This window comes from Crotalus tigris, unplaced genomic scaffold (assembly GCF_016545835.1).
Source record: "Crotalus tigris isolate CLP2741 ecotype Arizona unplaced genomic scaffold, ASM1654583v1 scf7180000023608.1681014, whole genome shotgun sequence".
NCBI classification, from domain to species: domain Eukaryota; kingdom Metazoa; phylum Chordata; class Lepidosauria; order Squamata; family Viperidae; genus Crotalus; species Crotalus tigris.
In genome coordinates this window covers 733,114-750,601 of record NW_024100075.1, presented here as the reverse complement: position 1 = coordinate 750,601, position 17,488 = coordinate 733,114, and the positions used below count along the sequence as shown (strand labels likewise).

The 17,488-nt window shown below is 39.9% G+C and overlaps 1 protein-coding gene across 7 annotated transcripts; it reads right to left on the bottom strand.

Annotated features, from left to right (window-relative positions):
* Positions 1-3,718: 3,718 nt before the first annotated feature.
* Positions 3,719-17,107, bottom strand: LOC120297253 (serpin B6-like). 7 transcript variants are annotated; one of them, XM_039319691.1, is made up of 8 exons: positions 17,089-17,107; positions 16,430-16,515; positions 12,806-12,983; positions 10,953-11,090; positions 10,410-10,527; positions 9,595-9,737; positions 7,151-7,318; positions 3,719-4,819 (listed from the first exon to the last, which is right to left on the bottom strand). In XM_039319691.1, the coding sequence occupies exons 3-8, from the start codon at positions 12,971-12,973 to the stop codon at positions 4,415-4,417; spliced, it is 1,140 nt and encodes a 379-aa protein (XP_039175625.1). In that variant the 5' UTR covers positions 12,974-12,983; positions 16,430-16,515; positions 17,089-17,107; the 3' UTR covers positions 3,719-4,414. The 7 variants fall into 7 exon arrangements, with proteins under 7 accessions (XP_039175625.1, XP_039175623.1, XP_039175622.1 ...); XM_039319689.1 differs by lacking the exon at positions 17,089-17,107 and adding an exon at positions 16,834-17,033 and having other exon boundaries at positions 16,419-16,515; XM_039319688.1 differs by lacking the exon at positions 17,089-17,107 and adding an exon at positions 16,834-17,032.
* Positions 17,108-17,488: the final 381 nt, after the last annotated feature.

Here is a 17,488-nt window from a genome sequence, read left to right as displayed (position 1 = left end):
ATCTCTGGGGCATGGTGCGCGTGCCCACAGAGAGGGCTCCGAGTGCCGCCTCTGGCACTCGTGCCATAGGTTCGCCACCACTGTTCTAGGTTGCTTCTCTCTTTGGTTAGTTTCCATCTGTTGCTTCTTATCCTGCCTTCAGGTGCTTTGAAAAATAGGTTGACCCTTTCTTCATTGTGGTAACCCCTGAGATATTAGAACACTGCTATCATGTCACCTCTAGTCCTTCTTTTCATTAAACTAGACATGCCCAATTCCAGCAATTATTCTTTATATGTTTTAGCCTCCAGTCCCCTAATCATCTTTGTTGCTCTTTTCTGCATTCTTTCTAGAGTCTCAACATCTTTTTTATATCATGGTGATTAAAACTGGATGCTGTGTTCCAAGGCATTATAAAGTGGTATTAACACTTCACATGACCTTGATTCTATCCTTCTGTCAATGCAGCCTAGCACTGTATTGGCTTTTTTGGCAGCTGCAGCACAATGTGGCTCATATTTAAGTGATTGTCTATTAGGACTCCACGATCCCTTTCACAGTTACTACTATTGAGCGAGGTGCCACCTATACTGTACCTGTGCATTTGATTTTTCTTGCTTAAATGTAGAGCCTTACTTTTTTCACCACTGAATTTCATTTTGTTAGATAGCGCCCAATGTTCAAGTCTGCCAAGATCCTCCTGCATTTTAAGCCTATCTTCTGGAATGTTGGCTATTCCCTCATCCAAATCATTGATGAAGATGTTGAAGAGTACTGGACCTAAAACAGTGGGCCTTGGGGTACCCCGCTGCATACTTCCATCCATGTAGATGCAGTTCTGTTGAGGACTACATGTTGAATGTGGTTGGTCAGCCAGTTATGAATCCATCTGGTGGTGATGCTGTCTAGTAGGTGGTCTATTTTATCAAATGCCTTACTGAAATCCAAATAAATTATAGCCACAGCATTGCTCTGATTTTGTCACCTGGTCAAGGAATGCAATAAGAATTGTCTGGCATGATCTGTTTTTGACAAACTCATGTTGGCTTCTGGTCATGACTTTGTTTGCCTCTAGGTGTTCGCTGATTCGCTGCTTGATTATCTTTTCCAAAATCTTCCCAGGTATTGAGGTCAGGCTGATAGGTCCGTAGTTTCCTGGGTCAATTTTTTAAAATCTTTTTTTAAAGATGGGAACTACATCAGCTCTTTTCCAGTCCTCTGGTAGTTACCCAGTGCTCCAGGACCTTTGAAAGATATAGTTCAGTGGTTCTGAGGTCACGTCTGCCAGTTCCTTCAGAACCTTGGGGTGTAATCCATCTGGTCCTGGTGATTTGAACTTGTCTAGGGTGGACAGATGCTCACTTATTATTTTCTTACCTATTGTAATTTGTGTTTCTAATCTGTTTTTTACGATACTGTTTTTGGTAGTTTGGACTGTTTTTTCCCTTTGTATAAAAACAGATGGAAAAAACTAGTTATGTAGTTCTGCTTTCTCATTGTTGCTTGTCACCTTCTTGCCACTTTCTCCCACTAATGGATCAATCATTTCTTTGATTTTTTTCTTGTTTTTTGCAGGTTGAAAGCAGCTTTTTTGTTGTTGTTATTATTGACTTTTATCACAAGCCTTGGTTCATTTTGAACCTTAGCTTTCCTCACTTCATCTTTGCAGGCTTAGGCTACTTGCTGACATTCTGCCTTAGTTACGCCTTTCCACTTTTTATCCTTGTCCCTTTTGTCTTTCAATTTTATCAGAGAGTTCTTTATGCAGCCATGCTTGTTTCTTTTGTTAGTTTTCTTCTTTGTTGATATTGTGCTAGCCTGGGCTTTTATAATCTCACTTTTCAAAATTTTCCAAGCTTTTCAAGTTGTTTTCCCCTTGAGGATTCTCATCCATGGAATCCTTCCCAATCTCTCTCTAAGTTTATTCACCATTCACCACTATTTTTATAGAGATGTAGTTATTTCTTATATATAGTGCAACTTATATATGGTTACATAGATGGTTCCTATAGCCTGCAATTTTTCTGGCAATTCATTCATGCACCCTTCAAAGGAATACTTCCATTCACCAGCATCCAGTCAGAGCAGAAGAAACTTCTGGATGAGAAGCAAAATGTCTTCAAAGAAAAACCAGAAAGTCCATCTTTGGGGCTACTGGAGAGAACCCGCTCTTAAAGATTCCAGTAAGTCTTCTTGTTAGGGAAAACATACCCCACACCCCAGTATATTTTCAGAAATTGCCTTGATATCTAAAGCATCCTCCATATTGCTTCTCAATCACATGCCAGAGAAATGAATTGTAAATACACTGTAGATATACTGATTATTTTATTTCTTGGAAAAAATAAAGGGCAAACAGGAAAAGGGGGCAAAGCTGAAGGAGGTTCACAAGGATTATAAATAGTAATAATTATAACTGTCTTACAGAGGAAAATTCAAGAGCAAAACCATGAAATAATTAAATCTAAAGGACAGCTATCCTTTATAATAAAGGATGTATGGTGACTATAATTATAGATACTAACTATATCCTTCCAACCAATTTGTAGCAAATAGTTTAAATAACTTAACATCCAATATCTGGAGCCTTGGAAATCCAAGGAGCATCATTTATTTAGTCTGAGACATTTTTAAAAAAGCATCAACAGTATACCATTTCCAAACTGATGCTAGGAAAACCACATGAATGAACTTTATCTTTGACTGGAAGGCAATAAAACAAACCTCCCTTCCTTCCTTTCCTTCCATCCTTCCTTCCTCTTATATAAAGAATTTGTTCTTGGGGCTTGGATTAAGAAATAACAGCATAGCAGTATGGAGAAACACTGTTGAATGTGATTTAAAAGGTCTTTATCCAGCAATAGATAGGCACACCAAGCAAGCAAATTCTCACAGAAGCATGTTTTAGAGGCCAGGGACATCACAACCAAGGTTGCTGCTATTCATGTTGCTTTTTAATTAATTTTCTGTAGAATCATGAAAACAGATTTCATTGTAGAAAACAAATGACAGAGGGCTTCAGTTTATGCAGTGAATATGCTCCATTGTACTTGCTACATCAATTGAAGCTTTAGAATTTTCATTCAGATTCTCATAAACTCAGCAACTGTTCAAAAACAATTCTAGCATCTCAACTTAACTAAATTTAACAAAATACCCTACAGAGAAGGGAAGATAATAGAGTCTGTTTCAGCTTTTGCTAAAAATGAAAGAGGTATCTAGACTATTTTATTCCAGCCTCCTGATGCAGAGGATATCTAGGATATCTCATTCTGTTCCCTTTCCCCCAATCTACAGTTTTATACTGAGGACCTATCATTATCTTTGTTTAATTGGCTCTCACTTTACATCAGGGGTGTCAAACTGCCAGCCCGTGGGCTGGATGCATCACGCCGAAACCGTGCCCGCCCCATTGCTGGCAATGGGGAAAAAGTTATGATATGTTGCAACACGTCACGTGACATTACAAGTTTGATACCCCTACTTTACAATAAACATTATGCAAGATAAAATCCCCACTTTTGTTTAAAACTGGGTGAACGTACATTGTAATAAATACATCTTTCAGTATATTTGCCATTTTCATTCATGTTAAGAGATTTGTTTAGCTTTGCCTTAGTGTATTGTGTAATCTCATTCTATTGTAATAAGAGTTAATAAATGATGGCTCAAAGTGTGTAAATCTAATCAATTTCAGTGATACCGGAGCTCAGAAATAAAGTGCTCTATCACCACAGTAGCCGATAGTAAATCTGATAGCAATAATCAAATGCTTTTATTTCAATTTTGAATACACGAAAAGCTGTATCAAAATAAGAACCGTATAAGGTAAATATAATTGGTAGATATCTGAATTGCATACAATAGAATTGCTTGATTAAATAATCCATACATTTTGAGTTCCAAGATAGGATTCATATTTCTCAACTATTATTTATAACCACAAAAATGTGTTATGTGTATTCATTCTAGCACTGTTTACACTTGTTATTATAAGCTCAGCAGAGGCATCATTGGCTAGCCATGACATCACCAAAATGAGAAACCATGAGGTCATAAGGCAAGCTGAATTGATTGTATAGTACATGTATCATCAGATGGAAATGTACGCAGAGCGGATACATAGATAAATCTATGTTGTGATAGCTTGATTCATGCTTAGTAACTTCTCCCCCACATCCCAAATTCCCATAAACCTCAAAGCAATTTTGAAGGCTTTATCTAGCAATCAGAACACTAGAAACGTGTACTAAAATTATTTTCTGGAATTCATTAAAGATAATTCTATCCTGGAAAGTGTTAAAACTGAATATTACTGGAAGGAACTATACCCCAAATACAGAAAAAAAATCAAATGTGTGGTGATGGGAAAACTGGCTTATAACAACCTGATGAGGAATTAAGGCATTTAATCAACATAGGTAGAATGCACTCATTAGGGAGAACAAAATCTACCAAAGAACAGGACGCTGTTTGTAGCTCGTTGAATAATAGAGAAGAGGAAGGGATGGTTAGCTTTGAATTCTGGCACAAACATTGCACACCTCATCATCATTATAGCAGCAGTGGCAGCAGCTGCCTCAGTGCCTTCTTCATTTACTTCTATGAATGATTTGTGAACAATTTCAGATACGACTAAATCATTGTTAGTTGACATTCCAGAGAAGTCTGCCTTGCCCTCATCAAATGCATCTGTCATTCCCAGGCTTCTCAGAACAGGCTTCAGGTCATATTCTTCTTCCAGTTTAAATTTGGGAAAGGAGAGTTCAATTTCTCTTAGGTCCATCATCCTTAGATTGATCCAGTCTATGAGTTTCTCATACGTAATTTCTCTCTCCAGCTAAAATAAGATGAAAAGCATTAAAGGAGAAAGGAATTCCTGGTTATATGACACTATGAGGTATCCTGATGGTTTCATTCTTAACACAAGTACGATGCAATAATAGAAAAATCCTGAAATCTTACAAGCAGTTGCAAATTCTTCTATTCCTTCTAGAACAGGGTGTCAAACTGCCAGCCCACTGGCCGGATGCATCATAGCGAAACTGCGCCCACCCCAGCTCCGGCAATGGGGAAAAAGTCGCAATATGTCGCGACACACCATGTGACGTTGCGAGTTTGCCACCTATTCTAGAACTTTAGGAAAGATAATTAAAAGTCACAAAAATAGGGTAAACCTTAGAACAGGGGTTCTCAACCTTGACAACTTTAAGACTTGTGGACTTCAACTCCCAGAATTCAACTCCAGGAGTTGAAGTCCACAACTCCAGTAGTTGAAGAAGTTGGACTTCAACTCCAGGAGTTGAAGTCCACAAGTCTTAAAGTTGCCAAGGTTGAGAACCCCTGCCTTAGAACCATGTCAGTACCTGTTTTCTTATTAGTGACAGAAAGCTTCTACTAACCTTAACGAGTATAGAGCACTGTTAGAATGCAGTAAAAGGTATTTTGAAGCTTGCCAAGAAAAAGAAGCAGATGTTTGTAAATCCTCTATTTTTGGACATATAAATGCCAATGACTATGGTTGTTAAAATTGAAATTATTATCATCCTATATGAAATATAAAGATTCATTTGCAGTGGAAATCAAAAGGCAAATTAACTATGGGAACACATGGACACCCACATGGCCATTTTATAACACCCGTGACACTATTTTGACTACTACCTTTCAACTGAAATAGGAGAAATTTCAAGTTTCCTTATATGTTTATAAAGACTTTCATAAAGCTATCTCGGTGACCCAGATTACTTAAACTAGCATTCCATACTTTTTTTCCAATCTAAACTTTCCACTTCAGATTGCAAAAATAAAATAAAATAAATTCTTCTGCTGTCAGGCATTGCTGTTTGCCTAGTATCTTGGACAAATTTAACAGTTGAATGTTTTGTATTGATTTTCTTAATTCTAAAACCTCTCGGTTACAGCATAGCTACAGTTCTCCAATTTTAAGTAAAACACAGCTAAGAACAAATATGAAGATATAGCCAAAGAATATCAATCAAAAGGGATGCTAAAATAGTCACTATAGGTAATCTTCAACTTATGATCACAGCAACTGGGATTGGAATTTCTGTCATAATCATTGTGGTCGTAAGTCAAGCTGGACCCAATTTTACAATTTTTATGATGGATGTTAAGAAAATCACGACAGTTAAGACTCTGTGGTTGTCTTAAGCGCGAATTGTTGAGGGTTTTTTGGCTGGAAACTGGCATAAAAGGTCACAAATCATAATCATGAGACTGCAGGACACTGCAATCAGTTGTAAATGTGAGTTATTTGGTAGGTACCCAATCTGCAATCGCATGAACATGGGGGAATGGTATGACAGTCGTATGAGGACCAGGGTGTTTTCAGCACCGTCTTAACTTTATAATGTTATGTATGACAGACTTGTGAGGCCAGCATGAGGTGCAATTAGTTCACAGGGTGAAATAAGTTGCGGGTTGTAGTCACCGTGAGTTTGTGGTGAGGGGGGCACAGAGGGAGGCTCAGCCAATTTCACTGTATACATGTTATACTTTGATAATAAAGGGCTTATTGTTATTATTATTTTGAATGGTCACTAAATGAATGGTCATTAAGTCAAGAGCTACCTTTACAATCATCAGAGGTAAAATTACTCTGTGAATGTGCAAAACATGGTTTTGGCTTGTATCAGAAAGATAAGAATGGACACTAACCAGGTTTCTATGGAAAGGATATGGTGTAGCTGAGAGAAAATTCTTTTCCAGACATATCCCATTTATCTCATCCTTTGGAGATGGACTCAATTTATTTCAGACAATATAGCCCTTCTTTGTTTGGGGCAGTTAGAGAAGATGATACAATAGCATAATCTATCTTAAGCAACTAGTTCTTAATGAATCCCTTGTACTATCAGAAGAAGTATTGTATACTTCTTGGCAACCTTATCAATTGCCTTGATTACATCAGTGGAATCACATTGTGTTTCCAATGGTTTGAGACATAACTGCATTAGCTTGTGCATTTGAGGTGGTTTTTTTTTTTTGCATCTTTTCAAAATAGGGGAAAATACAAGTCAACCAATAATACTAACTATAATTGCAGAAAGCCAAGCTTTGATATAAAAAAGGACAGCTTACAGTTATTATCAGCGAAGTTTTCAGATGGACCAGGGTTTAAATCCTGTTTCATGAAAGATAAACTCACCTTTTCCAACCCAGTAGAGTTATCTTCAATCTTTTCAGGAAGCAGAATGATCATGCTCAACTCATTGCCAACATATGGAATCTCAAGAATTGAAGTCCGATAGTCCGATATGTAGGTCATGTTGTACTTCCCTTTTCTGAACATCATCTGCACTGTTTTGGTTTCATTCTACAAGGGAAGAAAATCTAGGTTAGAAGAAATATTTCAAATAAATAGGAAACACAAATAATTCTATCATGTATTTAGTCTGGGTTTCCCCCCCCCCCTTAAATGTTTCATCTTTAGCGTCTATGGAGATTCTCTGTCATCCAGGTGATGGTTGTCCCAAAGGTGTTTTTTTTTTTTTCAAGAGGCAACTGGACTTTCTTGTTTTTCTTTGAAGACATTTTGCTTCTCATGCAAGAAACTTCTTCAGCTCAGATTAGATGGTGGGGAATGGAAGGATTTATACTCCTTGCAGACAGCTGGTCACTGGCATTCTTTTGCAGGGGTAGTCAACCTTGGCTCTTTTATGACTCGTGGACTTCAACTCCCAGAATTCCTGAGCCAGCTTAGGAATTCTGGGAGTTGAAGTCCACGAGTCATAAAAGAGCCAGGTTGACTACCCCTGTTTTAGAGAGTGATTGTGGATGAGAAGTGAAACGCCTTCAAAGAAAACCAAGGAAGTCCAGTTGCCCCATGAAAAAAACATCTTTGGGACTTTCATCTTTAGCTTCGACTTTTGAATCAAATCAGAATAGAATTCTTTACTGGCCAAGTGTGATCGGACACACAAGGAATTTGTCTCCCATGTAAAGCTCACAGTGTACATATAAACAGGAAATAATAGGTCATAAATCACAGTCACAAATTACTCATAAGTTACTAACAATTGATAAACCATGAGAAACTAATAGGAGAAGATAGTAGGAAAGATGAGAATGGAGAATGAAGGGAAATGAAAAAAAAAAACCTATCTTTATATATATATATATAGTTGTTTTGGCATGCAATGCTCTATAGCAACGTCCTGTTGGGAGGAGTTGAAACAGTTTATGTCCAGGATGTGAGGCGTCTGTAGATATTTTCTCAGTCCTCTTTCTGGTTTGTGCAGTATACAGATCCTAAACGGAAGTCAGGCTGGTTGCAATGGTTTTTTCTGCAGTCCTAACTATCCGATAACGTCTGTACCTGTCCTGTTTGTTTGCTGTTTCAAGCCAGACAGCTATTGAAGTATAAACAACAGACTCAATAATTCCTCTGTAGAACTGTATCAGCAGATTCATGGGCAATTTGAGCTTTCTAACTTGACACAGGAGGAACCTTGTTTGTTGTGCCTTTTTAATGATGGTTCTAATTTTAGGTGTCCATGACAAGTCCTTGGAGATAATAGAACCTAGAAACTTGAAGGTCTCTACCATTGATATTGTGTTGCCTAATATTGCAAGAGGTGGTAGAATAGGAGAGCTTCTTCTAAAATCTACTATCATCTTAAAAGCGTTCAGCTCCAGATTGCTCTGGCTGCACCACAGGGCCAGTTGATCTACTTCTTGCCTATATTGTACTTGTCTATACGAGTGGTTCCCAACTTTTGCGACTCAGCAGCCCAGCTGGGGTGGGAAAATGGGGACTGGGGGCATGCAGCCCTTGTTCGAGTGGTGGGTTGGCGCACACATGTGCAGCTCAACTTGTGTGAGAGGTATGTAGGCAACTTGTGGTGCGCAGGCACCCGATTGCCCACTGGCCCTCCCCTTGTGCAAGTTGAGCTGTGCTGTGGCTTTAATCAGCAATTTTCTCAAATGAACAGATGTTTATAATATCAAAACTAGCCTCCTTTGTGGATAGCAACATAGAAACATATTGTGCCTGTTCGTCCTCCATCGAATACTTCCAGGTGATCATACATAAAGGAACCTTATACTCAGCAAATATATTTGCTAATCACAAATACTCTGTAGTCATTATGGTTAATCACACAAAATCAGTGGGAGTGGTGCTGCATTAGAAATCCCTACGTAAAAAATTTCAATGACTGAAAAGTCTAAATTTCTACACACAAAGCCTGAATGTCTCAAGATGACTGATCTTAATGATTCATCTATTTCAGTGGTTCTCAACCTGTGGGTCGGGACCCCATTTGGGGTCGAATGACCATTTCACAGGGGTCGCCAAACCACGCAGTCCGCCATTTTTTTCCCTTTTCCCTAGCTGTCCTACTCCCTCTTATTGGTGGCCACACCCACTTGGGGGTCACCACAACATGGGGAACTGTATTATGGGGTCACGGCATTAGAAAGGTTGAGAACCACTGATCTATTTCCATGACGATCAATAAAAATATAAGGAGTAAGCAATTTATTTGCTAAAGGAATGTTTCAAATTAATCCCAGACTTGCTTCAGATATATGCAAAACAATGCAATTTAAAATATTCAGATGTCTCTTTATTTGTCAACAAATGAATACCTTGTTAATGTGGAATGGCTTTTCTTCTGTGTAATCTTTGTTGAATTGATTTGCCCAGTTTCCCTTGAAATAGATAGCATTCACCAAAGCCAGTTTTGTAAGTGAATTAATTATTCCCGGGGCAAGCAGATTCTGAATTTTACCTTTTGAGAGTTTAAAAAAACACCTGCTTTAATTGACAGATACTTTTATAGGCATAATGTTGCACAAAAATTCTTAACAACCCACTTGTAAGATTTATGGTTATGGTTTATTCATTCTCTCTCTCTCTCTCTCTCTCTCTCTCCCCCCCCTCCCTCCCTCCTTCCCTTTCTCACTCATTGGAATACTTAGCAAATCATGGACATGCTTGTAGGCAAACCAAAATAGAGCCATTTTTATTTAATTATTAGACTTTTATCTTGATCCACTTTCAGGCCCTCAAGGCGGTTACCCAAAAAGCTCCTCTGACTTAGGATGAAATATAGTTTTGCTTCCTCAGAGTCAATCCAACATCCATCCATCCATCCATCCATCCATCTTCCCTTAACATTTATATAGTTGCCCATCTTATATTGCTATTTAGAAAGGTAACCATACATACACAAGTTAAACAACAGGCAAGTTAAATAACTGAAATATGCTCAGATATGCCCATCAATCAAATCAAGCATCTGTTCTTGGCTTAGAATTTCATGAGAGGTTTGATGGGCTTTGATGTAGCAAGTAACGGTTAACTATGTTAGGACTGCCTGCCTTGTCTGTCTCTCTCCAATGCATGCACATTATTGCATATCTTTCTTAATGCAACTAATTAACTCTATTATCATTCTCACCTGCGGTTTTTTCTTCTACCCAGGCATTTATATGTCTTCGTGAATCTTCTGCAGTTTGCTTAAAGTTAAGTTTCTCCAGACCTGCATGGTAGAATTTCTGAGTGGATTCTAGAAATAACTTAAGAAACAATGACATCTCAGTAATGGAAGCAACACAAAAGAGCAAGAACTGATTTTGTTCCATGCTTCTATGAATTAACAGTCTGGAAACATTATTTATTACACCGAATACACTTTACAAACAGCCAGTGCCACTGGATAGCTAATACAATTTGTTTATTCAAGAATATATCTGGCAATTATGGGTTACATAGTTCTATTTTGCCTTTTCTATATTTAGGATGCTAAAATCTTACTGAGTGTTCCTGTAACATTCCCAGTAAAAGCAATTGGCCTTTTAATTCCCCCTTCAGATAACTCAATTGACCAAAGTAAAGCTATAGGAGTATAGCTCCTGCAGTTCCAATGAGATAGGCAAACATTGGAACAAAGAGAGCATTTATGGTTGTTTCTAGCCAGTTCTCCAACATGCATGTTACTTACTTCAAGAAAATCATATGATGTTTCTCCAAAGAGCCGGTTGGCTAGACTGAGGCTGTAATTGGCACCTGGTTTGTTGATTTCAGAAATGAGTTTCTCAAATCTTTGGTGAACCTCTCCATCTTTGGATACAGATAGCACCTATAAGATGATATATGGACAATCAAATTATGTTCAAAATCAATTCAAAATATAATACAATAAAAGCTTGGAAAAGCTTGCACATTACAAATGGTCTCCATATAATTTGGAGCTCACTTGCACATGTATAGCTTTTTAAGTTAATAGCTGACAAGGTCTAGCAGTGGCTTGGGAAGAAGCTTTGTCTAGATTTGTGTGGTGCACAAACCGCACCTTTTCCTGGACTGGAAATCCCTTCTCTTAGTCATTCATTCCACAATGGCCTCACACGTCGGCTGCTGCAAATTGCACCTCTTAGAGCTATTCTTGAAAACCACTCAGAAACTGCCGCTGACCCAGAATTGAGCAATATAGGCAGGTATAGGCACACCTCTCCTGCAGCAGCTGTGAAAGTTATCCATAAATGCCTTGATGAAATTCAAGGTCTGATTGCCATCTATGACATCTTCATGGCATGTAGCTCCAGGGTCACCTTTCTCCCATTGTTTCAATGGAATACGACAGAGTTGCTCCAGGTCCCACCTTTAACATAGTGCCGCATTTTGCCTTCTTCATCATGATACTTGTGCTCTGGAACCATTTCCCCTCAAGGGTCAAGTTCCCCTGACCAAGCCATTTTTTAAATGGCCTTGAAGAATTGTTTTTTTTTTCTGCAGGTGCAGAGCTAAGAAATGGATATCACAGGAGTGGATTCTGTTAATGTGTTGCATAGGCCTGTGTTACTTTCTTCTTTTTGATTTTAATTGTATTTTGCATTTTTTAAAATTCATAATGACTCTGGGCAGTCTATAAACTTGAGAAATAAATGAATGCTATGGGTATCCAAGATTGAAGCACAAACATTGAAGCACAAACATTCTGTGTCCATCTCCCAACTCCCCAAGTTCCTATTTTTTTTTTTAATGTCCATTTTAGGTCTTACTCTGGAGGTGGAATGTTTTGCCTACCAGAGTATGCCATAAATTTTCCTTCTGATTTTTGATAATTGTGGTGAATTACCACAATTCAGCACAATGGATTTTCCGCACAATGGATTTTCCACAAAATGGATTTTCAAACTCTGGAACTTCAAAAGTTAACAACTTTTGTCCCAAATAATACCATCTACATCAGGGGTTCTCAACCTTGGCAACTTTAAGACTTGTGGACTTCAACTCCCAGAATTCCTCAGCCAGCAAAGCTGGCTGAGGAATTCTGGGAGTTGAAGTCCACAAGTCTTAAAGATGCCAAGGTTGAGAACCCCTGATCTACATGGTTAGCAACTGCATGAATGGCTTTTAAAAAATTAGGCCCAGAGGACTGAATCCCTACTGCACTTCCTATGCATGCTGTTTGCATTCCAAGCAAATAGGAGCTTCTCCCCCTCCTCGTGCAAACTGAGTCCCAAATCTGGATGAGAATGGCATTGGGAGCAGAATTAAAGAGTCCCAATAACAGCAGCACTCCTTCTGCAGGTTGCAGTTTTCAAAAGCTAATCAGACACTAGGCAATTTCATGAACAGCATCATCTTAAGAGTGTAGCCAGGTTGAGTTGATAGGTGTACTTGGAACTTTCTAGTGCAGGTCATGGTCACCTAGAGCTGCATGACTGCAACATGGGCAACATTTAAATGTAATAAACAAATTAGACATTGTCATAATTGGCTACCAAGGGTAGGGACCACCTCCTAGCCAACCCCCCTTTTTCCCTTTTAATAAAATGTATCTTGATTTACCTTTAACATCTGAGCTTCTGTGTTACTTCTGGCACCCAACGAGACCATTAGCAGCGCAGAAGACATACTCAAAGGAGAAAAAAACAAGTTCTTGGTAGGATCATTTGCACTAAGCTTCTTGAAGAGGTTGAGGGCAAAGGTGGTGTTTGCTGCAGAAAGGCTGTCCATGTTTCAGAGCCTAGACAACAAATATAGTATGACAAACCATAGATTAGCTCCTAAATAATGACTGAAACACCCCCACCCAGGAAACTATTTTGTGTTCTACTTGAACAATTTTGTGAAATTGTGGGCGCTCCATCACTGGAGATTTTTAAGAGGAAACTGGAAATTCACCTGTCTGAGATGGTATAGGTTCTCCTGCTTGAGCAGGAGGCTGGACTAGAAGGCCTCCAAGGTTCTGTTCTAGTCTAGTCTAGTTCTAGTCTAGTCTATTATTCTATTCTATTCTATTCTATTCTATTCTATTCTATTCTATTCTATTCTATTCTATTCTATTCTATTCTATTCTATTCTATTCTGAATATGTAGAGAACTCACTTGCAGATTCTGTTGTAATTCCTCATCAGCCAGTGGACCTGGCAGCTGAGTCTGGGGAATCAGAGGAGGAGGAGGAGGGGCCTGGAGTGACATCAGAGTCAGAGGAAGGCTCTAATGAGCTCCAAGACTTACAGTCTGACGAGGAGCCTGGCCCCTCTACTCGCGCTGAGGCTGAGACACAGCTGTGCTGGGAATCTGAGTTGGACAGTGATAACTCACAGCTGGAAGATATCCAGGAGACACTTAAACGCCAGCAAGCCAAGAGAGTCGGACAGAGGATTGCAATGGGGTGGCTCCAAAGGTAAAGGAGAAGGCATTAGAGACCACGCCTTGGCTGCATAATAAAAGGGAAGGTGTGGGAGGTGCTGGTTGCTGAAGGCAACTGTTCGTGTTAAGGAATCAAGTTTCAGTAAACTGTGTTTCTTTTGCCTTTGGACATTTATTCAGGTCTGTAAGTAATAAAAGGGGATTGGTTTTTTTCCCCCGCGGTTCCAGCCAGCTTGTTGGAAGAAGGGTTTCTCCTTGTGAGCTTAACAAGGACTCACGTAGGCGGGGACAGAACAGATTCAGATATAATTCCAAAGATAACAACAGGGCCTCCCTATGTGGAAGAAAGTAGAATGTTGGCACAAAGCTAATGAAATGGAAAGAGCCCTCCTCCCCAACCTTGTGACAATTCTACAGCAAGGATACAAAAGCTAAATGATGGGAAGTGAGGATATCTGCATTATTCATGTGGTACAAAACAGTCCTGGAGAAGAAAAATGCTTAATACTTGAAAAAAACTTAAGAAAAAAATGAGAGAAAGGAAGTGTGCCTATTTCCAGGCTGCAAATATCCAGATGACCCCTAGATGGCAGTAAAGAATAAAAATTTTTTGTTTCTTTCTTTTTCCTTCCATCTTGCGGTGATCAGGTTGTGGGGAGGAGGAGCAGCTACAATTTCATAGATGATTTCCACAACACACAGAGCAAGAATGAACTCCATAAACAGAAAAACACTATTGCAACGAAATTGCTGTCTGTCTTAATGCACTTATTCTACAGTTTAGGGCAGGGGTAGGCAACCTTGGCTCTTTTATGACTCGTGGACTTCAATTCCCAGAATTCCTGAGCCAGCCATGCTGGCTCAGGAATTCTGGGAATTGAAGTCCACAAGTCATAAAAGAGCCAAGATTGCCTACCCCTGGTTTAGGGGAAGGTCAGCAAGTACTCATCTTAATTTTATACTTAAAGCAGTTAAATTTAAAAAAATATTAAAAATAGAGCCAGTTTAGATATACCAGTTAAGGCACCAGGCCAGAAACTTGGGACTGTGAATTCTAGCTCTGTCACATGCATGAAACCAGCTGGATGATTTTGGGTCAGTCCCTCTCTCTCAGGAAGCAGATAATGGCATACCAGTTCCAAAAAGCTTTGTCCAGAAAACAGCAGGGATTTGTAAAGGTAGTCACCAGGAATCAAAGTGGCAGTGGTTAAACACCAATATTTAAAAATAAAAAAAATAAAAATAAAACACTGGAGAATCACTGTTGTCTAACTTCCCTGACTGTTCTTTGGCTTTAATTCTTAAAATCCTCAGGAAGGCAACTTATCAGTTTTACAGCCAATAATCAAACATTCCTTTTTTACACACCCATGCTATAAAGCAGCACTCCTCAACTTTTGCAACCTGGAGGCCTGTTTAGGATGGGGGGGGGGGAGAGAGGGGAACCAGCCTGCACGAATGGTGGGTCGGTGCAAATGCACAGCTCAACTTGCACAATCTGCAGACCTGCACACACATGCATGTGTGCACAGCTCGACTTGTGCAAGTTGAACTAGGCAGTGTGTGCATGTGCGCTGATCTGCCATTTGTGCAAGTCAAGCCATGCAAGTGCGTGCCCACCGCTTACCCTTGTGCGTCCTGTTTCTGAATAGGCCATAGCCTGATAGTGGGCCAGGGTTGGGGACCTCTGCTATAAAGTACCTATCATATAGTTTAATCAGAAATTATTATCCAGGGCCTTGATTCATTTTACTATGTACTTTTTTTTTTACATTAATCACCTACTCCAGGGTTTCTCAACCTTTCTTCACCATGGACCCCCTTTAAATATCTTTTGTGGCCATGGACCATGACCATAGAGCCCCAAGATTTAAAGTCAAGATTTAAATCAAAATAACCTTTCTTCAAGCCTTCGCTTACACCCCCCCCCCCGTGATGACATTGTGCCCCCCAGGGGTCCATGGACCATAGGTTGAGAACCACTCAGTCTTCTGAATGCATCAATATTGTTCAAGATACCATAGCATATTAAAGTACATATATTAGGTAATATAAATGCTCATATAAAAAAGAAAATCGAAAGAAAGCAGAGAAAAATGGTCATCTTTCAAGCCAGACAATGAAACTTCTGTCTGTGGACTTAGATGAGACCCTACTTTATAGCAACACTACAAACAGGCTGTCTCAAAATATCAAGTAATCAGATGCATGTGCTAAACAGCAAAACAAACATGAAGATCAAAAGAATAGTTAAGAAGATAGAGGTGTCTTTTAAATAATAAGAGTCTAGAGAATTGCATAATCTACCTCTTGTCTTAAATGAATTATTTCGGAGAATCCAAAAAGTCGGATGCTATTTTGTAGCTCTTAGTTAACAAATACTGTCAATAACAGACTTTAGGTTTGTCTCCCAATATGTCTAGCACAGCTTCCACTGAAATTTTTATCACTTACCTGTTATTCAAGCAAATGTCTGTCTATTCACTGCAGGGTAATTAAGAAGTTTTAGAAAAATCAAATGCTAGCTCCCATATTACAGAACAAGAACAGCTACCCTAAGTCCCTGCCATCGCAGCATATATAAGATAGAGTAGGAAAGTAGCAATTTTATTAAATTCTATTAAGTTTTTCATTCTGCCAGATGGGGGGGATACTCCTCTACTCAACGGAACTGTACAGCTGCATCGACTCTTACCACCGGCATATGTAAGTATTCATACAACAATGTGCCAACCAAGAGAGCCCCAGCAAACTGTCAATCAACCCTTTATGTGGCACCTCCAGAAGAGGTCAGAAAGAAACGTACAATGGTTGTACCTGGAAAAGGTAAGTATTCTGGGCTGCTAGGGCAGTTACTGGAGACGTCTGGTTGGAGAGAAAGGCCAGTGACGCTGCAATAAATCCTGGAAGAAGCAAAATGAATAATGTTGAGGTTCTTCCCTGCCTGGGTTGACTCAACAACCTAACCGCACACCGCCGCGAAAACCCCCTAGAGAGGGAAGGAGGAAGGGCAGGAAAGAAATCCAGACGTGGAAAGGGCAGATGTTCACAACTAGCCCTTTGGGAGAGGGCTTTTAAATAGTCACAGCCTCCCTTTGCTGCTACAAACCACCAATCCACGCCTTCCTTAAAGACAGCTGGCAACCCGGCAGCCCAGCTGAACGCCCTGTGAACTTTCCCTGCAATGCTGAATGCCAATCGTGGCTGAGGGCTCTTTTTACCTAGAGAGAAGTCTTTTCACTAACTGGAAAGAGGCCGAAAAGAGAGGTTCTTCCGCGGGCCAGCCCTCTAGAAAAGAGTTTGCAACCTGCAGGCCGGGGCGAAATTGCTTCAGGCGCTTGCCACAAACTTCCTTTCTTCCACGTCTCCCTCTTTGCAATATCCTCCCAGGCGGGGGGGGGGCGGGGGTGTGCGAGCGGCCTGCCGAATTGTGAATGCGCTTCGTGGTGTGAAAGAGCGGTCGGGTTTCGCCTTGCCTTTAAAAGGATACCTCCAGGGCGTCGGCTTCCAGCCGCCGGCGTTAGCTTGCCTAACCCTTTGCACTGAGCATGTGCAGAAGTGGCTGGCAGGGAAGGGCTCTTGCCCGCGGAATCGGAAAGGGAAGCGTCATGATTCCTTGGAAAACGGAACTTTTTCCCTTATCGCGGTTGGCAAAGAAATACTGAGAGACTCGCAATAGGATTCAACGTGCTCTGGCTTCTACCTTTTATTAATCGCACTGTCCAGAGACTAGCAATAAAAGGCTATCCTTGCAGGTTTTGACTGAACTAAGCTCAGCTAAGCGGGATGAGTCTTGCATTACAAGACCAACCGAAAGGCTGGATTGAAATTAGAGAAAAGCGTCCTGGAAGAAGGTGGGATTGAAATATTTGTACC

Excerpts from the sequence above, each read along its gene's own strand:
- LOC120297253 (XM_039319691.1), bottom strand. The coding sequence starts at position 12,973 with ATGGACAGCCTTTCTGCAGCAAACACCACCTTTGCCCTCAACCTCTTC. Across the intron at positions 11,091-12,805 it reads CAGAAGCTCAGATGTTAAAG|GTGCTATCTGTATCCAAAGA; the intron begins GTAAATCAAGAT and ends ATCATCTTATAG. Across the intron at positions 9,738-10,409 it reads GGTAGAAGAAAAAACCGCAG|GTAAAATTCAGAATCTGCTT; the intron begins GTGAGAATGATA and ends AACTCTCAAAAG.